Raw genomic sequence first — 26,665 nt, 5'->3', positions numbered from 1 at the left:
CAGAGCAGGTCTGAACGTTATAGAAAAAGAGAAATCTTGCCCTTCCTGTATTCGTAAACCAGCCGTCCAGGCAAGAGCCTTTCACTACACTGACTGAGCTACCCAGGCTCCTATAGTCTAGATTGGTATACGTTTTAATTAGTGGCAAGTTAAAACAAATGTTTCCGCAAAATAACACTTTTGAACCTGGCAATGTTTAATTGAGTTCAAACCTTAATCATGTGCCTGTACTTTCTCTGATGAAACAGGAAACACAATTTAACCTAATTTTACTTCAACAAAGATTTGTGGCCCGTAAAGCGTAGTCCAGCGCTGATAAAAAGTGTTTTAATCTGATGAAGATTATTAAAAAGTTACAGCAGTCATATTCTTTTCATCAAATCTATGCACGTCAGAGAAGTACAAAGTGTTTCAGGAAGAGCCTTACGTGCAAGCAGTTTATCAGTTATGGTGACAGGTCTGTCTTTACATTAGTTTACAATTAATTATAATCGCACGAGACACGTGATCTGGACCCACCGACTCCGTGAGCTGAAATGTTCAATACTTCAAGGAGGTGCAGTAAACTTTGTGATTCTGTTCACTACATCACCCTCAGGACCAATTCTGCGGGACTGTTCGCAACAACTTCCATTAGGACCTCGTTACGACCGACTCCGTTTACATTAATATTCTTCTTTAAGTTAATTGGCCACGATGTAGTCCTGCTCCTGTTCTAATCCTCTTACTTGGTGAAGTCAACTCCTGGGACTGGTCGACATATCGGGCAAGAAGGATATAAATGCTCGCACTTCTTAGTAAAACTTGCAAATGAAGATTGTTGTCTTTTCTGTTAGGACAGCGCATGGCAAAGTATTTGAGAGGGGCATACTGCCTTCATCTTAAAGCATAAATTCAGTTCTATACTCGTTCTTGGAGGCACGCGGTAGCGTAGTTTGTTGAAGCACTATGCTACAAACCGGAAGGTCGCGGGATCGAATCCCGATGAAGTGGGTTTTTTTCAATTTACCTAATCCATCCAGACTCATTATGGCCCTGGGGTCGACTCAGCCTCTAACAGAAATTAGTACCAGGAATATTCCTGGGGGTAAATGGTGGCCGGCGAGCAAGGCTGACAGCCTCACTGCCATCTGTGAACCGACTGTCTAGAAAATGTAGGAACCTCAACATCTCATAACTCTACGGGCTTCCACGGCCTGTTAAAGGGATACCTTTACTTTTACTTTACTTGCTCTTTAGGGGAAAATCTCTTTAATGCTAGTTTTCAGAATGAACCAGATAATTTTAAGAATTCAACGAAATAAATTAACGTGATCAAGTGTCAAACGTTGAATAGATTTCATAAGATGTGAGACCGGATTCAATTATTGGTGAGCTACTTACTTATCTACTTGCTGATAATTACTGTCAGCGAAAGGATTAACCCATCACAGTGGACGAACGGTCTAAGGCGCGAATAGTCTTCACCACCTCAAACACTGGAATCCTGAGTTCGAGGCCCACTTGACGCATGAATGTTTGTGTGCGTTTATTCTGTGTTGGCCCGTGTGCAGGTAGCGGCCTTATGACCGACCGATCCCCCGTCCAAGGTGACCAATCGACTGTGTAAAAAATCAAGAAACTGATAAAAACGGAGAAGGTCCAATAAAAGGTTGTAGAGCCATATATAGACAGAGAAAGGATTATCCATTTACCGTAAGATTCGGTAAAGGAAATGAAAGGCGCAGTAACATGTTTTCCTTGTTGGTCCATATTGGCATACTGATATTTGAAACAGTGAACTAATTGTTATGGGAGTTGCGAGGTATCACAGCGTGTAGCCAAGCACGGGGTGATTTTAATGAACTTGCGAAGTTATCAGCACATGATTAAGTGATAAAATATCAGAAAATGCATCTTGTTACGTGTAGCACGGAGCTACTTTCGACGGGGTCTTGGATTGGATATCGGATATCTTGACCTCTTATACACACGACTCGGAACTACAAACAATTACAGCGCCACAATTAATCTCCACAATTGACTAATCACCGCAGAACCAGTTAATTCTTTCCAGGCTGTCGTATCTTCACCAGCCATTCCCTGGTAACGGCTTCTAATAGTGGAGATTCTTCAGCTTCCGCGCTCAAATCCTCTCTGAATGGCTGCTCCCTTCCAACTGAGTTGTTCTTCAAATTCAAAGTCAAATCCACATTGTGACTGATGGTCAGTCAGTAGGCAAGTCTTGGCCAGATATTTATTACTGTTTTGACAGTTACGGTGTTGTTTTGTGTGGCGTCTTCTCTGACGAGAGGACGGGTCTGTCATTTGTATATGCTACTGGTCCTTGCCAGCTCAGTACTTCTCACGTCCGAGTCTCTTAGGATTCGCGACCATATTATACTGCCTCACATTTCAGACTTTCCTTTTCGTCGCCTCCTACGACTCGCAGGGTCACGGTGGGGGTATTCGACCACGCCTCCACACGGGTTAGAACTATTCTTATTTCAATTGTCCTCCTTTTAACTCCTTTGCAGGGACCGAGTAGAAATTCGTTTCCAGCAGTACCTCTACTGCTGCGTGCGTATCCATTGCCGCGGAAACGTGTTTACCGAGCCATTGCCTAGAATCAATTCTGGTACATTTGCTTATCTCTCGGTCTTTGCATAGCAACGGTTCTACACACATCTACATGTAAGTAGAATTGAAATCCATAAATATTAATGTTGTTCATTTACAGCATGCAATTTTGCTGAAAGTTCGGAGTTCCGGGTACAGCTGAACTGGATTTAATGAAAAGTACCACTTTCCCGGACTTGACATAGTTTAGTCAGGATTAATTTGTTCGAAATTTGAACATGTGTACTACTCCCAATTTTATCTTTGCTCTCAGAGTGTGCAAAGAATGAATTTGGGGCCAGAACAATTTTGGTGGCTTTGATGAAGTTCGCAGAGATTTTTGTGAGTTTTTAGGTTCTATATTATCCAGTATTGCATATAAATATAACACGCAACCTTTTATAACTCTGAATCTTTAAGAGCTGCTAGATACATTTTCATATGTTTACAAATAAACTTACAGTGATCTGCTAAGTATTTTAAGAGGAACCTTTAAATTAAACCTCGCAGAGTTTCCTATATTTACATCATTGGAGATTATTTTGCCACCTGCTTTTCCGAAACTACTTATTACAATTAAAACAGTAAGTAAATCTGACTATGAGACCGATGTTCAATCTAAAGTTCATCCCAATATGAGATGGTGAGTCATCATCTTCACTTACAGATGTGTTGGATTTCCGTGGAATGAACTTGCTATATTCTTCCAAATTTAATGACGCCACGCTGGGAAGTACTGGTTTACCCCAACCTACTAAGACGATGCGAAGATAAATCCTTTTGCTCTGTGTAGAATTCCTTCATATATGAACCACACTGCGTCAGAAGAGCGGAGTCGAGCCTTTGCAGCACGTTACGCTGTCGGACGCGATACGATTACTGCAACAGAAGCTTTAAAGAAACGTCACTATCTGACAGCCAATAGAAGGCCAGTATTTCCCCGTTATTTTATTGAAGTATGTTAAATTATGTGAGGGGATTTCTTGTTTTGCTTACGTTTTTTATTTTTAGTTAATTTCTAGTTTTTATTCCCGATTATTGTTCTTTTATGTTTATGGGCAAAAGTAGCTTCCACAGAGCAGCTTCAGAGCTGTACAGCGATAGACTATGCGGGAGATTCTATGACATGTCGCAAATAACGATAAATTCCGTCGTCTTCACCTTGGATTCCAGAATGCTCCTGACCAGATCACTGAGAAATGGTGTTATGCGAACTAGTGGCTATGGAATTCCTATTAATTGTCTTGTACCTTCGTGCAAGCTTGCGTCCCAAGGATAACTTCACATGCCACAGTTCAGATACCAACTAACTAGGAGAGAGTGTATTCACATAGCACTGAACCGAACATTCGTATAGACTAGATCAGGTTTTACAAAGTTTATCTTAACAAAAGCCGTATATTTTCAAAAATATATTAACACATATCCCTTCCTGAAATACATTTTCTTCGGGGAGTTTCTTATTTATGCACCCCTTTCAGTCTACCAGACACCCTCTTGATGTGGCTCATCATGACACAGATGAAGGTTTTAAGGATGTTAATTTAAAGTTAAAATAATTTTTAAATTACTATCTACGTATTTCTAGTTAATTTTCTTACGATAATTGCCTTTTTTTTAAATTCCTACATGTTTCCGTTTTACAGAATCATCTTCAGGGGATGTATTATATTAAAGGAAATTTTACAATTAATAATACAGGAAAACAAAGGATATAAAATATCCAGTTATAAACTTATTACAAAATATTAATTGTAATATTATGTTACAATTAATTGATATTGGCCGTCGTTTTAGTATCCAAGGTTAGTAGGCATATATATTGGAAAATGGAACATTATCACAGTATCTAAACGATGAAGTCACAAATCTTAAACGTTCTTAAAGAAAATAAGTTGTATTGTAATTGGTAATTTCAAATATGCAAGTAGCGTAGATAACGAATGCTGGGAACACAAAAATCCTATTCCCTTACTAATCCCGCTGTGTGTATTATTAAATGATACCTAAGTATAAAAATTAGTCTTCCATTTTTATTTATATTTTTCAGTAACATAAAATTATCATATTCCAGATTCCCACAATATAATCACTCCGTTTCGCACCTTCTACTTGTTACTTTTTATACATGCGTCCAAGAAACAGTTCAAAATCCATTCCCACCATTCCCACCATTCCTATCATTCCCACCATTCCTACCATTCCCACCATTCCCACTATTCCCATCATTCCTACCATTCCCACCATTCCCACTATTCCCACCCTTCCCACCAATCCTACCAATCCCTGCTACTAATACCTGTAAGTCCTAAGTACAGAACAATGAGAGGTTATAATAATCAGAAGTTTGAATTTCCTCTGTGTGTGTTTCTTTTTATTATTTATTTTCTATAATAGGTAGTTTTAACACTGTGATAATTAGTTTGGTTTAGCCGCTGCTAGTGGAATAATCAAACGGTATAAAAATTATTACATGTTATTTGAAGACACGGGTCCTTCTTCATAACGCAATTTTTTTAATTAAATTTATAACTTGCTCTATTTTCTAGACAGCTCTACATGTCTAGCTCTCGACTTAAAACAAATACAAATGTACGCTTTGAGTAAACTTTCTAATAAATTGGTTCCAGTTAAATTATCTCTGAAAATGATAAATTTGAGAAGAAATACTCTATTTTACACATAAACTGAATAATTAAGACTACAATGAACTATTCCGTTGTAATAAATAAATATTAAATTTACGTTCATCTATTTATTACTAATTCATACTAATTCAAACTGACGATNGAAAGATAGATAGATAAATAGACAGACAGACAGATTGAAGCAGAGTAGCTCTTGCTGATTGCAACACAGCATCGAATCCCAGAAGGCAGTCACCGCTATCTGAAACTCAGATCCACTAATTACAAGTCAGATAAAAAAACAAAACAAACTCCGTGATTNGTCTGTATTCTCTGAATTGTTTCACGTTTCTAGACAGACTGACTGTCATAAGGAACTTACTGTGCCCTCTTTACGGTTGTGATCGCACGTAGAAAAAAACTCCGTGATTTTAGTCCGCGAGCGAACTCTACCGACCGAGCGACCGCCGCTTGTCGGCGAAGTTTAGTGCAAACTTTTGCGGACGTAAAGGAAAGCTAGACTGATAACCTTAAGCAAATGCTGTGTGTACTGTGGCAGTATTTATTGAAATAATCGTGTCTTATATCACGAATCTTCATTGCTTTCTGCAATAGTTCCATCTGTTACTATTATACGTGTGATGTATGATAATTTAATAGATTATAATAGTCAAACAATCGTTAAATATAAAACGTCCTGGTCTTTTTACTGTGTACAAATTGGGTCTCTGAAATAGGTTTCAAATTCTCGAAAAAATTCCGACATAAAATGAAAAGTTGGTACCTTCACGGTGTTGTAATTTCTGACGTAAGAACTATCAAATAATAATTCATATTTGATCACAATCTACTTCGATTAGATTGTGATCAAACCACCTTGGTTTACTCTCAATGAAAATGTACACCAGTGGATGTTCCATACTTGAAATATATAAAATCAACGACCCACTTACTTGAATAGTTACTATTTAAAACAGTTGAACCATTGACCTTTTGTAACTGGTAAAACATAAAGATGCCTCACCTCAATTTGTGTGTGTGTGTGTATAACTTATTTATTTACATGACACAACATTCCTAGCTCCATATGTCATTATTTGATAAACATAGTACTTCAAAATGTTTTCATGCTATTTTTTTACCCTGTAAACAGAGAAACATTAAATAAATATTACACCTAAATGTTTTCCAAATATCCACCACAGTACAAAATGTTATTATCCTAAAGTAGCTTCCATTTCGGATTACCTCAACAACATATTTTTAAATTATTTTAAGCGATTTTAACATATTACCAGTGATATACGCAGTTTATTTTAACTATATTAACAGTTGCTCTTTTAAGACCCTTTATGATATTACGGCGCAAGTTTCAGTTCAGTTAATATCTCTAAAGTGCAGCATTGGCCTGTCTTCTGATGTTAGGAGTATTGGCCGAAACATGTAAATAAAATTTTCAGTTTCTCTTATTAAATTAGATACTCTTGATGAACTTATACGACTTGCTTATATATTATGATCTGTAACGGTTAAAGGTGTATCGCATAAAATATCAATAATAAACTTAGAAAGAAAAACAGACTATTCATACTTAAAATATAAAGCATGCTTTCCAATTGGTCTACTATTTCCTACTAACAGAAGCCTAAAATTGAGTACTGATAATGTTAATTTACGCACTGAAACTTAGGCGGACACAGACTGATGTCCACACAGTCTATCTGTAATACATTTTATCGTTAGCTTTGAATCACTTATTTTCTCCTAGTTATCTCCTCTCACAGCATTCTAGAGCAAGCACATCTTTTGTTTGCAACTGCAGTTCAGTATGATACCCTTGAACTAACTATCCTGCCAATACTATGGGAATGTGTATAAATCACAGCATCCAATGTCCAAGTAATAGTACATACTGCTGCTTGTTCCACTGTTGCGCTAAGTGTCGCTACAAAACAACGAGCGTGTGGTTGGCTCCATTTGCACTTCGAGGCACCTGGGACAGGTCTTCTGTCGGGTCGCTGTGAGGTCTAACGACTTTCCTTGCCAGTAATACCTCGAAGAAGGAGGAGCTCTCTAATCACGTGTGCGGTATCCTGGTACACTAAAATCGAATCGTTACGTAGCTTGGAGTTACATCCTTGTTGCATAAGCGAAACTGAGTTGAATAGCCATTCTATCAGTTTGTTTTGATGTCACTTGTACGTGTAAATTCCACGTTAAAATTTGTTATTCTCTACTCTGATAAACAGAAATGGAGAGTAAAGCTATGCACGAAATGGAGAATGTTCATTTTATTTTAGGCTCCATCGTCAGAACAAAGTGATGCATCTAGTTTTGTGTCGTTCATTGAGTCTGGTATATCCTCTTGCTCTTTCGGCTTACTTAGGCTGGACCACACGAGCGCATAAAATGCGTACGTTATAACGCACGTCGTGACGTCCGTTGTAGAAATAAACAAGAGAGGCGAATGCTACGCTTTCTTCTGGCTCCATTGCAGACAAAAAACTACGCACCGCATTCTGCAACTGTGTGGTATCCTCAGCAACGTCCGTAATAAAGTACGTTCGTTGCAACGGACATACTTCGTGCGCTCGTGTGGCCCCAGCCTAAGGTGGAAATATTTACGTGTCTAGTGACAGGAGAAGAATAATGAAAATATGCTCTAGAGGTATCCCCTAAGACACCCAAGTAATTTAAATTAATTGCTCCAATACTATATTGTCAGGTGATCTGAGTGTCTGTATATAAGGGGATTGGATTTGTGACTGGATTTATTTAACATTTACAGAACGTAACTACAAATAGCAACGACAGTCTCACGCATTTACACTTTTCAAAGATAAAGTTTTTTCAGTTTCCTGTATCTTCACAAGTCATTGCCTAGTGACGGATCCCAACACTGTCCTCTGTTTCCTTGCTGATATTTTTGCCGGTTTACGACAGTCTCACAATTAACTAGCTATTCCAACTGTCGACTTCCAAAATTAAAGTCAAAGTCCAAGTTATATTATGACCGACGGTCAGTCGGCCGGTCTATCTAGGTATCAAGTACCTATCTGGGGCCCAGGACCATATTCTTGTTACTGTTAGACAGTTTCGGATATTTGATTTTTGGCGCCCTCTCTGAGAAGAGAACGAGTCTGTCGTCTACAATTGCTGTTGGCCCTCGCCAGCACAGTCATTCTCGGAACCGAGTGCCGTGGGACTCGTGTCTTAGATTCGAGACTCCCCCCAACCTGTAGGGCCAGGTCTCCGTATTTATCCCCCCGAAATATGGTGGCCCATTTATACCCCCAGACACTGGGCTCCCTTTTCATCCTCTCCTACGACTCGCAGGGCCACGGTGAAGGTATTCGAATCAGCCTGCACACAGGATAACTGTCTACTCTCACAAACTGTCCTGTTTATAACATCCAGACATGTACCGCACAGAAAACACTATTCCTCTATCGCTTTTGCCAGTTATTGCCATGGAAACATGCTTGTTTGAGGAGCCGTTGCTCAGTAAGAACTTCGCAAACAGGCATGTTTCCACGGCAACGATAGAACACAAAAATAATGGAAGATTATTTTCCTACCCTGCCCGTTCCAAGATGTTTCAAGCAGCATCAGCTGTACTGGCGAAGGCCAGCAGCCATTTAACCGATCGACCGAACTGATTGGCGGTAAGCCACCAGTCGTAAAGTAACTCTCAATTTGGCTCTGACTATTGCAGTCAGTGTAGAGTCAGGGAACTGTTGCGGTCGGCCCTCTTGAGCTGTTGCTCTTAGATGCTGGTCGTTCAGGCCGGGGAAGTTTGGGAATCTAAAGGAAGGGGAACGTCCGCCGTTGGAAGCCGTTACCAAGCGTTGACGGTGAAGACGTCACTGTGGACACTAGCGTATACATGTGTAACAGTAAACTGTAAAGTGTAGTCAATCGTTGTATCAAAGATTTAAAAAAAATATGGTCATCAATCAAAAACCCGCATACAGTCACACTTCATACACGTGACAACTGTTGTCAAAAGTGGGATAAATTGTTAGTATTGATTGATCGATTGGATTGAATTGCTGGACTGAAAACGGAATTAGATCGTTATATGGGGACGGCATCTCGTCGTGAGGCCCTGCCGACAAAGAAAGTAACGGACCCAGGGTTATGACGAGTCCCGGCAAAGTTGGCCACAGCCCGCAGACCGATGAACTGCCGTGCTGTTTCTGCACGGCGTAAGGGACACGGTCATAAAGGACCGAGGATCGAGAAGAAAAGACGGACGGGTCCAGAATGCAGTAACAGCATGTGGACCGAGGCGCAAGATGGCAGCTACGTCAGAGGAAGAAGAGGACTTCCGGTAGGATCTTCAGGAAGACCGTAGAGCTCGAGCTCATAAAGCGAATATTCGGATCTTCGGCTGGGCTATGGGAAATGAAGGACTGGACATTTTGGAAGGGTCGGCCTCATCCGAAACTAAAGAAGAGGCGTTTAAAGCACAGCCCTCGGAAAGAAGATGATGGTGGTACATCTGGGTCATTGAAGTCTTCGTGAGCTATTGAGTCTGAGTCTTTCATAGCGGGGACTGTGAACTGTGATCTCCTGGATTGTTACTTCGTTTAGTTCGGTAGAAATCCACAGATGTTTCAGAGAAACGACGGCAAGTTCCTCCGAAATTTCAGAGGACTTCTTTCATACTACATGGCGTTACATGTCAGAATATCTTAATCTTCATAATAAACAGTTAATTTCTATAACGCTCTTAAATTCTTGACCTACACTTTAGAAGAAAGACTTTGGCCCCTAGCACCCATGAGGCGAAACGTGACTTAAATACCGAATTAATGATTTATGATTTCATTCAGGTTTCTCTTGCTGTAGTTCGTGCTAGGAGAGATAGAGGAGACAGCGAGACAAATTCTCTTTTAGGGTTGTCATCTACTAAGTTACAAATTCTTTATAAATACACAAGTTTTCTTGAACGCTCAAATGTACATAGTAGAATTAATCTTTTCTCTTTAATTTGTAGGATGCTGCGTAAGTAGTTTTAAGTTTATTGTAACTCTCTAAATGTCAAATATAAATTTCTTATCTCATTATATTATATAGAGATCTATATATGTATTTTAGATAATGACAGCTTCGTTAAACGACCTACTAAAAATACAGAACTCTGATGCTTTTCCAAAACGTATATTTCTTCAGTTTGGTTTGTACTTAACAACAACGACAAATATTTTCACTACTTCAGATCCGGTAGTATTTCTGGTTATCTGAAGTGGTCTCAAAGCATCGTTTTGTGAAGATATAAATATAGAATTGCCTTTAGGAATGCATGACTCTCAAAGTGTACTGCTCCAATTTCAGGTACATGGCAATTATGTACCCACTGCGGCCTCGAATGGGACGCCGAACGACCCTGTGCATCGCGCTGGGCATCTGGGTTGTGGGCACGGCTCTGTCGATGCCCAACCTGCTCTTTTTTACCACGTTTGCCCACCAGTTCTCAGACGGTGGCACGCGGATTGTTTGCTACGCCGAATGGCCGGATGGTCCTAGCATCGAGAGCTACCAGGAGTACATGTAAGTGCCAATGTTTATAATTTCAAACAAATGTGTGTGGTGTGTGGTGTATGAGTGAAGGAGTAAATATGAATGAAAGGAAGGAATTTCTGAAGGCGTCAAAGACCAGCAGCCGAAACGTCCGTACACTGAAATCAAACATGAAATAACAAAGTTAAACTACACATTTGAAATGGAAGGAGTTCAGACACTGAGCAATAAACTTATTAGTAAGAAGTTATAAAATGTCTGGGAGATGCGGGAAAAACGTTCACTGAATCCATAGGAAGAAATTCACGTAAAGAATTGGAAAGAGCAAAATACTCGGTCACGGTAGCCGAGCCTTCTAAGGCATGTACTGTCTTCACTCGATCGGAAGTCGGGATCGTGTGTTCGAATCCCACACAAGGCATATATATTTGGTACGTTATGTGTTTATTCTGTGTCTGTGTTGTCCTGTGTTTAGGTAAAGGCCTTGCGAAGAGCTGATCATCCGTCCAAAGAGTCCTACCGTCTGTAAAATGATCATGAAACTGAAAATCAAAGGCCAGGATACCAAGGGGCTGTAGAGCCAGTGAAAAAATTATAAATTTACAGCGTAGAGCCACAAAATATGAGGGGAAGTAGCTCTGAAGGCCACGATATAGCAGTAGCTTTTCCTCTCGGTTATAAATCAATAGCATGATTAATCTGTGTCACACACATTTATTAAGTTTGTTTATTATGATACAGGCGTCAGCCCCTACCGCCCTTTGCCTTCCACACAAGCTATTCGATTGCAAATTCGAGAGCGCATGTGCTGGAAACACAGTAACAGTTACCACTGAATTTCGTCAGACGAGAATAGGTATGAGTTTTGTACAAGCAAAGTAGTTCGGGGCCGGTCACGGTAGCCGAGCGGTCTAAGGCATGTACTGTCTTCGCTCGCTTGGAAACCGGGATCGTGGATTCGAATCCCACTTAGGGCATGGATGTTTAGTTTGTGTGTGTGCGATTTTCTGTGTTTGTATACAGGTACAGGCCTTGCGACGAGCTGATCACGCGTCCAAGGACTCCTACCGATTATGTAAGATCTAGAAAAACCGAAGTGAACGGAGAAGTTCATGGAGGTAGTCCTAGGCCCTCTGGGGCTGTAGTGCCAAGGAAAAAAAAAGTAGTTCGGGAGATCTGATAATGTAAGCTTTTAATTGGTAGAACATCTACTTTACTTTAACTTATTGCGAATGTTTTTGTCATGACAGTTCTAAAATGAAAGTAGGTCTTCTCAAGGTATAGATGTTAGATGATTGTAAGGGATTTTTTTATCATTTTGTCCTTGAACTCTTCACCGGTTTATGTTAGTCCATTAAGATTCCTGTCGCGGAGAGGCGGATATCAGCAGCCGGGATGTAACACCATTATCTGAGAACTGTCCGTAGAGAAAGTCACACTATAATCCAGAACCTTGGTTCCCACGAAATAAGACTGCAGTGTCAGGGATATTGCTGATTTTTTGTGCCCTGTTGGGAGACGTCTTTTGAGTTTAATTTTCTTCCCATAAGAGTTTTGGCTTATGAAACTCTGCGCTGCAAACCCAATAACGCCTGGCGTGAGATAAAGTATTACGCTGTCGCGTCATTCAGGTATCGTTAAGCGTTGGGATGTTAGTCACGATAACTCGAATAATCTCGTTACTGTTGTGACGTCACAAGATGAAGGCACGTTACCCTTCTTTATCCCTTCAATTTTGTGTGTTATTGGTAATAAACTTCTGCGTAGGCATATTTGTGTCGTAGTTAAAACCCTGGATTACAACAAAAATTAAAAACCTGCGGGACAAGCTCACGTATTGCGTGGTGTTAAAGGCGCTTGTTAACAATGAAGAACAGAACCATAGCTTAACAATATCTAACGCGTAGTTACGGTCACAGAACGCAAAAAATTTGATCCCAACGGAACTAAAAATTGTTGACAGGTAATCGCGAATAATGAATGATAGAGGTCGCTATGGACATGGAACTGAAAATATTTATACTTACGAGGATAGTAATGAAATATTGCCTAATAAATTATCTGTGTAACACAGTAAAGAACGTTTAATAGTGTGACCATTTTGAAGGCGCAGTGTTGTAGTTTAACCACTAATATTATGATAAATAATCCATAACACAAATTTCATGAGGTGTACGCAACAAGATTACTGTCAAGTTCAGACTCACTGCTATAATCTGCAAATATTTTGGGTCACTGATTACAGAGCGTTAAGAAATGTTGTTATTATGAAGAACGGTGATAAAACAACAGTATCCTATAAAACAGTAGTAAAGAAAATGCTGTAACTGAATATCGGGGTTAATTGGTTAATATTCGTGCTTCGTATTCGGAAGGTCTCGGTTTCAAGTCTCAGCCTCGGGGTCTAGCTATGCTGACTGAGGATTTCGAAGTTTCACTCAGTCCCTCCTAAGATATGTTTGGATATCAATTAAAATTATTCCATAACTGATTCATTGCAGTAACTTTCAATCCATTTTTCACAAATCAAATTATACCCTATGCCATATAATCTGAAATATAGAAAGAATCTTTAAATAATCTATAAATAAGTGAAAAATAAAGTGCTGTGCAACAATGCGTCGTAATATAGCTAATGTATTATAAAAAAATGTATAAACATATGCTTCGTACATGAATCGTACATTCATGATACATGGGGAGGGTAAATCTGAAATATACAAAATTGCAAGTACTAAATAAATGTGTGATATATGAAATGAGTTGTTAAGTGGTTTGAGCACTAGGCACATTACCTATAAAAAAAACTAGGCCGCAGATCGTGTTATTGTAGTCAGTCTCAAACGCAATCCCACGAGTTATGCAGATAAATTACGTTGCAAGTCCTGCGAACATCTGAGAGGCGGTATACAGCGCACAGTTACGATTTTGCATAACGCAACATCTGGCCTGTACTTGGCAACAGCTGCACATGCCAAGTAAAGCCGACAGTCACCTGAGCACACTTCCGGATTCTTCTCTGTTTCCCGTTCACAGTGATACAATAACCCTCGCTTGTTCCGAGACACTGAATGTAGGTGAACGTGTATGGGCCACCGCATGCGGTCTCCATTGATATTAAACCATGAGACAGAATCGGTTTCGGCTTATGTTTTGCGATCTGTTTCTTAAATACTATGCTTCTGGCGCCTTCAAACTCCCGAGAAGAAAATGCAAATTGATTGAAAATCGATTATGTTCTGTATTTGAGTCCAGTGGGTTTCACAGGATTTTATTGTTAACTAGCTGTGCCCGGCCACGCCTTGCTGTGGCTCAGTCTGCCCGTTCTTCCCCAGTTTGATTTACAATTACTTGACGCATTGCTTCCTCTCCGCGAGTACGACGACCCAAGTCTGATCTTCTAGAAAAACCGAAGTGAACGGAGAAGTTCACGGAGGTAGGCCTAGGCCCACTGGAGCTGTAGTGTCAAGTGGAACATAAAGACTTCATTCCGAATAAAATACAGTTTTAGATCTTTCATGAATTTTCATTCCGTAAACGTAACGAAAACTTTATCTTACTATACGTGACTGTGGTCTAAAGCTTCCAAATAATAATTCTAACTCCTTTATAATTAGTACAGGCATTTAGGGGATGTACTGACTCTCCTGTGAGCAGAGGTACCGCCACAAAGAAAATGATAGAGGAAGTTTCTACAAATGCCTCTAATTTCCATCATTAAGAGCTCGTACTTTATAGACCTCTCCAAACTATATAACTGCATCGTTATTTTTGATTCCAGGAGCTTAGAAGCTAGCGTTTCTGGGATATGATATCTGTTTAAAAATTTAGTACGACTGGAATATTTCTGGAGAGCTGGGAATCTAACAGGCCTTGTTCAAAATTTGTAGAAATAATTTTTCATTTTAGAAGACTTTTGTAACTGTCCTTAGTTCATTTTAACTTTTTCGTGAATATTTCTCACAAGACATACACAAGGGGAAGTTGAGCAGACTTATGCGTGGATGTGATATGTTACAATTTTCCTAAAGGGAAAAGACCCAGGTACAGAAAAGAATGGATTTTGCTTTTCATGCCTACGCCATTGAAATACAAGCGATATACGTAAAGAAAACTGCACAAAGGTTTACACTAATATAATTCATAGCTTTGTAACTTCTAGACTGGCAGGCAGATCCACGTAATCAACCGAAACTCATCAGTTCAGGACAAAGATAGCCAAAATTACTGTACTCCGATTTCTCTCTATGGATGCAAATACATTTCTGGGAAAGAAAATGTAATTCGAAAAATATATACTTGTATTTTATTATATTGTCACGTATGACAGGTTCCGTGACAACTAATAACCAGTTCTGGATTAAATGATTTGAGTTAGTGGCAATTCCATTACAATTACAACCACTTATAACAGCTGACAGTCAATGACTTAAGACTCGCTGCATTCCTTACTGGACCACGAACGTCTTCTCTTCCTCTGTGACGATTGACGAAGGAAGAATTACTTCTCTCTGAATCCTTGAACTCCCTTACGAATTACGACATACTCATTCCTCTTGCACGGCTCCTTATCTAGCCTAGCGCGTATTCATTCAAACCGTTGGTTGTCACGGAAACGTCCTTACAGTACCGTTAGTTAGCAATGGATTAATTCATGTCTATTCGTTGCAGCGGGAACGTGCTTATCAAACCGTTGGCTAGCAATGGACTTCCGCACTGGTTCCGCTATTCCGGCTTTCAGTCGTCATGCTGCAATACGCTTCCTTCAGGATGGAGTAGTGCTAAAATTTGTATCGATTTATATTAAATTCGGAGGGATCAGGCTGATCTGAAATTAACGCGATAGACTTGAATTCATGGATCTTCAGCGGGGCGCTGATTATACTCTAGCTCTTTTCCTCTAGCGAGGTTCGAATCCCACTCAAGGAATGGATATCTGTGAGCGTTTATTCAGTGTCTGTGTTTTCCTCTGTGTTGGCAGCGGTCTTGCGACAAGATGAGCACCCGTCCAAGGAGTCCTACCGACTGCGTAGAGGATCAGGAAACTGAAAAAGAGGTCAAGGCCCAACAAAAGGCTGTAGAGCCGTTGAGAAAGAGAGAAAAATATGCCATGTAATGCTATGTGGAATTAAGCTTCGCTGGTACGAGGGAAAGACGTTTTGGGGCCGGGGTCCAAAGTAAAACATAGATGTTATATTTTAGCGTCCTGTTGCACTGATTTAAGTCCATGATTTATTTAATCCGTCTTGCAGTGCATACACTCATTTTTCTCCTTCTCTCCCTCGCACTACATGTTTCGGCATAATAATGCCATCTTCAGGTGCTTACTTATCCACGTCAAACCAGTTCATTGCATGCCATGTTCACACATTAAAATAACTAAAATATGTATCTATCATATACATTNGTGAGGGGCGACGTAGCGATGTGGTATCCTGAACAATTTTAATATTTTTAACGTTTGACAATGTATATGATAGATACATATTTTAGTTATTTTAATGTGTGAACATGGCATGCAATGAACTGGTTTGACGTGGATAAGTAAGCACCTGAAGATGGCATTATTATGCCGAAACATGTAGTGCGAGGGAGAGAAGGAGAAAAATGAGTGTATGCACTGCAAGACGGATTAAATAAATCATGGACGTAAAACATAGAAGTGAGAAGCACTGCATACGATTACGAGGCCTTTACAAATGTTGCTATTTATGTTTTCCGGTATTTCCTATATGCGTATCACTTTGCACACTTGGCTTACTGTTCTACCTTGAAGACAGAGGCAGCACTTTCCACAAAAGTATCTGTAAATATTTACCAGGTCAAACGGCATCACGTCTCAGAAGTCGATTCGTGTCTTGTAGTTTGCGGTATCATGATAACACACAGCAACGCAAATTTAAAACCCTCCAAAGAACACTGATCTGAAAGGAACGTGGTCCTACTAGAAACGTTTGGAAAGAAACGCGTTTATTTTGAAATAAATGCAATTTCAGCACTGCGTGGGTTTCTTTCCCAATAAAAATAACCGAGTAGGCATCAGGCAGCCCAGATTGGATCCGACACTGCTGAGTAGCGGTTGGCAGCTTTTTTTTTTCCGAAACCCGTTGTAAGTTTCGTAACAGCTTATGTCACCTGACAGACAGAGAGAAGTTTTGGTCTCCTTCGATGGTCTTTACTGAGCCGGACGTGATTTTGTTTTTGTATTTAAAAACGCATATTTAAAAATCGTGTCCTTACATTCTCTTCTACAGAGAAATTCAGTTTAGACTTGATGATATGCGTTAACTTCTTTTCCTTCAATTTCGGATTTTTTCATAAAGACTTACCGAGTTTTGTTGGCTTACCGGACACGAAAAAACGGCACTTTATCGGTATCTTCTTGCACCGCACCTCTTATATGAACACTCTACTGAATTTTAAAGCACTATCTTCGGCGTACATTTGATTAATAAGTTATAGGTTACAAATTTCGGGCATTTGATTTAACACGTTAAGTGAAGTCCAAGTTAAACATGTAAATGTATATACAAGTAAATACAATAGGAACCGGGAAAACGCAGTCGGTATAGCGACAGGCTACGGGATGGAAGACCGACGGGTTGGAGTTCGAGACCCAGTAGGATCAAGAATTTTCTCTTCTCCACATTGTCCAGATGGGCTCTGGGATCCACCCAACCTCCTATCCAATGAGTAGTGGGGCTCATTCCCCAAGGGGAAAACGGCAAAGACGTGAAGCTGATCACTCAGCTACAACTAGTGCTGAGGTCAACAAAAGGTGGATCTATACATCCAATTCCCCATCTGCTTTCGTAGCATAGTGCTTAATTAGTTAAGCACAGGGACAACTTTACTTGTATAAATACAATAACTAGGTAAATATGTATGTTTGAAATGTTTCATACTGTGAACAGGTCTGTAGAGAGATTTGACAGAATCAAATTCAAACGAACTCCTGCATGGATACAGGATTGAACTAACTCTAAATCTGCTGCTATTCACGAGACATGCTATTCGTACGATGGTATGTGTATATAAAAAAATTGAATAGATAAATGTATATATAACTTTTATGTCATGTAATTTGTAGTTCGTCAGATTCTATTGAAGAAGCGAATATTCTGCAGAAATATTTGTGCCACTACTGTACGTTTATACAAGTAAAAATTATGAACTGGAACCTAAGCACGACAATATCGTGTTATTAAATTATGACAACTCTCTCTACAGACGGGAGGAATTTTTTAAGTGAACGAGCCTAATATATTCTTTCTCATAATGATTTAGCTACGAACTTCTACGAAAGCTGCAGATCGTGCAGGAGTGAGTGAAATGAAACGGCTGAATTAAAACGGAGTATTTTTAAATGAAACCGCAAGTTACAAATATTTCTAAAATAAATATAGACTAAATGAGTGACTGTCTTATCATGGATTTGAAATAAGCCTTTCAGCTACTCACATTTAGACTGAAAGCATTTGGAATCCTTCTCCTATACTCATCTCAGAAATTCTACATAGCATTTTGAGTGTACGGCTGAGTTACATTGGCAGATTCTTCGCACTTTCTGCAGTATCAGTACATCTGTGGGTGCTTGGTCTGTACTGGGGAACCTACTTAGATTACAAGCATTACAATTTGATGGGAGAATTTAACAATACGAATCGGCTTTTGAGGACAGATAAAATCAAAAGAAATTAACTTTGAAAGAAACGTATCACTATTTTCAAAACTTTTCCTCTATTAAGAAAGACAAGAGCTTACTTTCTTTCAGTGAGGTTTATTGTTCACAAAAGAAAATTCGTCCCTTACTCTTATTTCTTTCTTAGTCTTCAAATTGAATTCTCTTTACGTACTGGGCAGAAATCTATTTCATTTACCAGTTGTCGTTCTCCTCTGGTGGGAGATTATGGAAAGAGGGTAGCTGCATTTCAGTATCACAACGCAGATCCCTGCCTTCTGCCTTCTTCCCACACATAAACTGTGAGGTAATATCTGAGTCTCATAACAGAACTTGATAATTTAGTGAAGAAATAAATTTTATAGGAAGTTTTTATCCGGTATCTGGATTATTAACGTACAGCTTCTATAGATTCTAGGACGAAACGAAGTGTGGCTACTGTGGGTTAACTTGTCACATAATACTGCGTACCACCGTCCTCACTGCATAAATGTCATAAGGCTTTTCATAGCCAGGACGCCACGCTTTCAAGAAGAGACAACACAGTAAAGATTTTCTGAGTTTTGTTGTGACGAAATGTTTCTGGAACCAGCAACAGACACAGCATGTGAATATTAAACTAAACAATAATAGTATCCTTTCCACAGTTAGTGTAGTTCATTTTGAGTTTATAAAGGATTTATATGTGCACAAAAAATAGTTATAAATGTGCAAAATGTTAATAAAAAGTAAAGCTATTCCTTGAACAGACCATGGAAGCCCATAGGGTTGTGAGACGTTGAGGGTCCCTCTGTGCCCCACTGGGTGTGCCGCTCCCTTCACACAACCAAGGGAGATGCAAACCCAATGGGGCACAGAGAGGCCGCAAAACAAAAAGGTAGAAAGAACAAACATCCCGTAACATCAAAATTAATAACAATAATAAAGACGAACTTTATGAGTATTATTTGACAAAGTGCACAGTGCATTCGATTCCTTAAAATATGTTGCCTGAAGATGGCCCTGTGTGGCCGAAACACGTAGCGCATAAACACAGAATTTGTTTGTTTTAATTAATTTTCTAAACATTTTAAAGAACATTTTAATGAATTAAATGTGTATTAGTGTAATCTAAATTTATATTGATATTATTGCTTTGTATACGGAAGAAGATTACGTGGTATAAGTAACACAAAAAGTATTTGGAGACTAGTTTTTGCCTCCGCCTTCAGGTGGAACCCTCAGTTGGGTCTAATCGACACAGCGAGTCCCTCCTTCCAGACTGAACAGCTTAACAACGAAGAATACAGTCATTTTTGTCAAGACATGAGAAGATAAAATTTTAATTTTATCGAACTGGCTCATGTTCACTGATTTCCATTTTACTAGTAATTATTAACAACTAAAATTAACTTGGTTGTTTCTCAAAATGATTAATGGAACACAGTAACTGGCTCCTTGATACAATAATAATCATTCTGAAATCTGACTAAATATCAGAAGCAAAGTTTAAGGTATGATGCAAGTTGAATTACACAATGGATTATTGAACTGCTGTGTGGAAAAATGTTTCTTGTTGGCCTACATAAAATGAAATCATTGTGGAAATAGCATGTCTGTCTATCTATTCCTCGTTCATCGTGTTCAATTACCAACGAAACCTAATGGATTTTTATGAAGTTGGTAAGGGATATGCATTAACTGTATGAATATTTCAATTTTGTGTATTTCTGTTTAATGATAAACATACTTTAGGCTTACATGAAGCTAAGTCATGACTCTATCAATATCACGACGAACGGCATGTCCTAAAGACAACTGCTAGGCTCGTGTAACGTAAAACTTACACCACACTTTGTTTTAGTAATTCAACTGGAAACATCATTCAATACGTCAAAGAAGGAAAGGACATTTTGCTTCCTTTGCAGTTATGATCGTAAAATAATTATGCTCACAACAAAGATAAGTAATGAATAACAAAAACGCATTTGAGAGTTTTACTTCAATTGATTGTTCCTTGTTTTATATACTCCTGCAATGATCAAACATGATATAGAGAGGTCTATTGTAAAATGTCCGATACAACGGTATAAAACAAAAACAAACTCCGTAGCCTGTAGTCCGCAAGCGAACTATACCGACCGAACGACCGCCGATTGTCGGCGAAGTTAGTGCCAGCTTTTGCGGATAGAGAGTGTCGCGGATACAGCGGTATTCCATTTCAAAATGTTCATAGTACCAATCAGGAACAAGAGTCCACTAACTATATTGAGTTTCTAATAATTTTTTTTAATATTTGTACTCTTCTTTGTTGTAATTTTACACGAGGGACTATGTTAGACTATATTATGATGTGTCAGATGGACGATGAGTTGAGAAAAATTTAGAATTTTGAAATATTTTAATTATCCTGACAGCAACATGGACACAATCCTATAGTTTAGAACTGGAAATAACGAAGAGTGAAATCCATTTTTAATCTTAAATATTTTGAATGAAAGTATTCGCCATCACGATCCTTTCTAGACAAAATTTCGAGGAGTCTCTTTCAAAGTCCTCTTTCGATCCTTTATCTTTGCATTCAGTCGGTGTGGCAATCACATTTGTCTTCCGAGTCTAAATATTTTATTATTCATTCGTCCCTTCTTGTTTCTACCACAAAACCTTACTGCCTGTGTATGATTCTTGTCCGTTGTTTACTTTACCTTAAGCATAACTTTCCAGTAGTTGCGATACTGTGTTTTTGTTTGGTTTTTCTTCACTTTCAGGATTTTTTTCCTTGGCACTACAGCCCCAGTGGGTCTAGGCATACCTCCATGAACTTCTCCGTTCACTTCGGTTTTTATAGATATTAGACATACGGTAGGACTCCTTGGACGGGTGATCAGATCGTCATAAGGCCTCTACCTGTACACAAACACAGGAAAACGCACACAAACATCCATGCCCTGAGTGGGATTCGAAACCGCGATCCCGGCTTCCGAGCGAGCGAAGACAGTGTATGCCTTAGACCCCTCGGTTACTGTGACCGGCTTCAGGAATTTTACAGAAGGGGAATTTTCAAACTACCAGAACGCTGGGAGAAATGTGTACAAGAAGTGGCGATTACGTGGAAAAATAAAGAAAGGTCTGTAGATTGAGGCGGTGTATTTGGTTTGTCAATAATAAAACATGTTACTTTACAAAAAATTGTTACTCATGTTACGACCCTCGCAATTCCTGTCTTATCTTATATTTCTGCCCTACGCATTGTCAAGCAAACCACACAAATCCATTTCTGAGAATATTTGGATCTGCAAGAGATGCAAGAAAGAGTAAATAATGGAATAAAGCGGATCTGTACTTTGTCATGGTTTTATATTTTCAAGGTATTTGTATAAGAGGATCTGACGTCTAAAGCGATGGGAAAAAATGAAATACATGCTGTGTGTATAATAATAATCTACATATTATTGTTCCGTCACGACAGTGTTTGTATATTTTCCCTATACGTCATGTATTTATTACTGCTTATTTCGGCCATCATCAGGTATATACAACTACTCTTATATTCACCTTTTCTCTCCCCACACAGGCCAGTGTTCACACATTGGGAGTATTTATTTTCCGTTTTATATTTTATGTAATGCCTCTTTTGTATAAGGCGAATTAGTTATTATAATAAGTATTGTGACACATAGACCCATTGCCAGGCAAAGCCTGCAACACACACATGCGGCCAGCAATATATGAGAAGTGTTTCGTGTGATCTGCTAACGGACCGTTGCTACTCAACGCATGCTAAACTCATTCTCGCTTACTTGATGACGTCACACATCAATAGAGAGGCTGTTTTCTGCTGCGTTCCGTGCCAAGTGCTTGTAAAGGACAGCAGAACATGTGCTTTATGTGGTCCGCGCCACGCGTTCTTACACGTGACATGTGTTTTCTGTGAGGTCCGACCTGAGGCTATACAACGACAGTCTGTTTGTAACTAGAGAGTTTAGAGAATTGGAATTGGCAGTTCAGAAGGTGTAAGAGAAGAGCCAAGAGAATGGGAATACAACGGCTTACAATGGAGTACAGCAGAATGGAAATTGAGTCAGTTGGTAGGGGATAGCCACGGGAAGTTAGTCGTTGAAGAAACATTTGAAGTCAGCCTGTGAAGACTTAGTGTGTGATTAGAAGATTTATTCACAGTGAGACTGTTTTAATTCCGTTACCAGGATACGACTAGTGAAGACCGGGAATCCCAGTGCGTGTGTAACTGTGATAGCGCAGTATTGCTTGTAACTACGAGGTGATTGTATAAGGTGTTAATAAATCCATTCATCAATCCAAACCCCGTCTGTAGTCACTAATACACGTGATAGCATTATGTCAACCTTAACCTTAATCTTAAGCTTATTGCCCATTACTCCGAAGATGCAATAGTGTACGGCTCCATGAAACTAGCAGTAACATTAAAATGGGTTCCAAATTTCTTGTTTGATGACACAGTAACCGTACAGTAAAGGCACATCAAGCAGTGTCTGCTTCAGTGTCCAATAACTAACGCGTCCGTGTCCCAGAGGGCATGTTATTGTTTTGTTATCTTGCTTTGAAAACAAAAGGGTAGCGATAACATGTAATGGCGCCATTATACTTTCCACTTGGGTGCAGCACGTTTTGTTATAAAGTAATGAATCTTTCATGTCATTTTGCGTAGAGGAGTATAGAAGTATGGATAAGTTTAAAAAAAATCTACACAAAAGGCTGACAATAATTTCATACCAATTAATCCTTTTCAGAACTTCGTCTAGGTGGTCAATTAAAATTTCACGCTAACCTAAATCTTGATAACACCTTATTCAATGAAGTGACGCACTTGAAGTACAATACTGAATAGCATCAGCCGTTAGCTATACGGAACGCCGTATTTTATATTGATTTTGGTCTTCATGGAAAGAGATAAAAAGTCCATATATAATTAAATTTGTAGACGTCCGTGAGTTATTAGCCTAAGAGTCTACCTGCATAATGAATTAATCACATTAATAATTTGTGCCATTTCATAATGATCTTGTATTTCTTTCTGCTTCTTGCAATTGAAAAATCGCGGTTTAATATTGGTTTTGTTTTCGTGGAGAGTTCAAAACTAATTAATAATTTACATGCGAAGTCAGAAATCTAAGTTCTTCAGGGATTAATTAAATTTGCATTCTCTTTCTCCTCTTGCTCCCACTTTGGAGGGCTGATTTCTCAGTTTCATGATCATTTTACGGACGGCAGGACCCCTTGGACGGGTGATCAGCTCGTCGCAAGGCCTCTACCTAAACACAGGACCATACAAACAGAATAAACAAATACGCATACAAAACATCTATACCTTGTGTGGGATTCGAACCCACGATCCCGGCTTCCCGAGCAAGCGAAGACAGTACATGCCTCAGACCGCTCGGCTACCGTGACCTGCTTTCTACTTCATTGCAATTTTCTATTTTATTCCACTCCTTAAAATTACAATATAATAACTTATTGTCTATTTTCATTTACATGGAGAAAAACTATATCTCTCTATCTATCTATCTATCTCTCTATCTATCTATCTATCTATCTATCTATCTATCTATCTATCTATGGCTCTACAGCCCTTGTAAATCTTGGCCGCTTTTTCAGTTTCTTAATCCATACACAGTCGGTAGGACTCTTTGGACGGGGATCAATTCTAACCGCTCACTTCGTTGGGCCCTTTACGTTCGTTGCTACTGTCTAACCGTCCTCCTTGCTCCTACGTTGTGCTCCACTTATCACCGTCCTCCCTCTTCTCGTGGATGTCGAGAAGTTAGGTGGGATGGGAGGAGAATTTTGGTTGTTGGTGCTGGTAGGCGAGAGTTCGCTTCCTGTACACCCTTAGGTGTCTCGCAAGTAGGGAAAGACGGGAGTATCTGGGTTCTGCTCTGTAACTGGTAGAGGTGAGTTCTTGTCCCGGGGTCTTATACGGGCCTGGCTCGGGCAGGGCAGGAAGAACCTTACGCTACAATCACATACACCACTTCCGACTTTTGCACTTACTAATTATTTAATTCACTTCCGTTCACTGAATACTACGGAAACTAATGTTTACAGTTAATTGTATTTAACATGTAATATTTTCTTTTCTGAAGGAACGTAATTGTAAATTTGAGACTAACTTCGCCGAAAGTTGGTTGAAGACTCCTTGAGGTGGAATGCACTCTCTCTGAATCCTGAGGTCCACGAACCACAGACTCCAAGAGAATTCCACTCCTCCACTTTTGACATTGGTTAAGTTTTCAAACTAGGAGGTTCCCTAAATTTGTTAATTTCCAATCATGTTGCTTTGCTATGTGACTCTGGCAGTTGCTGACCTGACGCTAAGGTTGACAGCCCCTTGATGCATTACGATCAGGGAATGAGGCTCCGGCCATCCCACTTTTAAGTTATCGCTGTTCCGAGCTGTCAGCTCTCAAATTCTCAAAGACTTTCCGACTTTGCTGAAACTGCCAGAATTCCAGGAAAGTACCAGATGTTACTTCCTGTCTACATAGCAAAACTTGAACTATGTCCCTTCTGCGTGTATGAGTTGGCTATCTGCCTGATTCTCTTTGTATTTACTTGATATTTACTTAATATAGGTATAATTAATACACAATAGTCCACCAATTAGAATGAATGGTTACACAATATGTCACAAGGTCTCTAACTTCACACAGAACAACATAAACATATAATAAACGCTCACAGACCTCCATGCCTTTAGTGGGATTCGAACTCAAGATGTTCGAGTGGGCGAAAACGGTTGTCTTAGACCGCTCACCCACTGTGATCTGCGAAAATCTAACTATTCGCAACTAATCATGTATGTTAACATTATAGTTAAGTGCTTAGAATATTGATGGAAGTGATAATTCTTGCCACGTTATCTATTCTTACACGTTATTCGACTCCTTACATTTGGGAAAGCACATAAACTGTATCGCCATGATTGCGTGCCTGGCTCCCGTAGTTCCCGTTGAAACAATTCTAACGTTATGACCGTAATAACTTACAGGGCAAACATTCCGAAACTACCAAAATAACCATTTGCACTTAGGAAATTACAGAAACAATTTGTGTCCTTCAATAAAACAGTTATATCGAGGTTTTTATGACAGGTATGTTGCATATATATGCAAACACGATCAAACATACACACATTCTTCAGAGGTGTGCTTGCCAGTCTTAACATACTGGAAGGGATTGCCATAACAGGCATAGGCCCTGTGTTTAGAACAGGAATGACGTAGTTGAACAGAATACGATCCACATGGCTGCGACATCTTCTGTGTCACTGTCGGTGTATCAGACTACAGAATGGCAAATAATAGGGATTGACCGTGGTCTAAAGGAATTCTTTTTCACTCATTCTACTGCCCTGGAGTTCACTTACATACGCCGTGCAGTGCGGACGTGTTTACCAAGCGCTCCCGGTACCACGTATAAATAGTGAAACCAATATTCATTGAACGATAGCGAGTGAATTACAGAGCCCAGTGTTAAATACAAAGAATCTGCAATACAAGTTACAACTTCCAGAGTCAAATTGCAACAACCAAACCAAAGCAGAAGAAGTCTAACAAAGACAAAACATGCTACCAGCAAACAATGGACCAGGAAGGAACAACTCCCTAACAAGCCAATTTGTAAGTACCCAGTTGCACCCAACACTGATCAGTCAAGCAACTCCGCAATCATACATTCCAAATCACATACAAAACCAACAAATCCCACCTACCACATGCAACTTCCCTAACAGTCCCCAACCGACTACAAGCAACTCTATGGTATTACCAAACTATCAAAACCAATTCTGTACCACAATCACCACCACTGACGAAGCAATAGATGAGGACATAACTGAAAATATCAACTCAACATCATGGCAAATTGCTAGAGGAACCAAACGCAGGAAAATAAACAAAGCCACTCAGAACAATAACCCCTCAGAAACAACAGTGACCATACACAACAGATACGATCTCTTACCAAATGAAGAAACAAACGAAGCAGAAACACAAGACGGGAAACCACACAAAAGGATCCCCAGACCTCCTCCAATATTTGTATATGATGTCATCAACTATCCCCAAATGATAAACCACCTAGCAGAAGTAGCAGAAGAGGAGAGTTATAGCACTAGATCAATGGCCAACAATATAATCAAAATAAATTGCAACACCCCGGAAACGTACAGGAAGATGATAAGACTCATGAAAGAAAACAACATCGTTTATCA

General features: G+C 39.4%; 1 protein-coding gene across 1 annotated transcript in view; it reads left to right on the top strand.

Moving 5' to 3' along the window:
• The window catches only part of LOC111875547 (tachykinin-like peptides receptor 99D), a 366,779-nt gene that overhangs the window by 236,277 nt on the left and 103,837 nt on the right, over positions 1-26,665 (top strand). The window contains exon 2 of the mRNA XM_033755858.1: positions 10,566-10,781. Coding sequence (XP_033611749.1) covers positions 10,566-10,781 — 216 coding nt within the window. The remainder of the gene's footprint in view (positions 1-10,565; positions 10,782-26,665) is intronic.

Source organism: Cryptotermes secundus, unplaced genomic scaffold (genome assembly GCF_002891405.2).
Source record: "Cryptotermes secundus unplaced genomic scaffold, Csec_1.0 scaffold468, whole genome shotgun sequence".
Taxonomy (NCBI): domain Eukaryota; kingdom Metazoa; phylum Arthropoda; class Insecta; order Blattodea; family Kalotermitidae; genus Cryptotermes; species Cryptotermes secundus.
The sequence above is the reverse complement of the archived record's forward strand: the minus strand, read 5'-3'. Positions and strand labels throughout refer to the sequence as shown.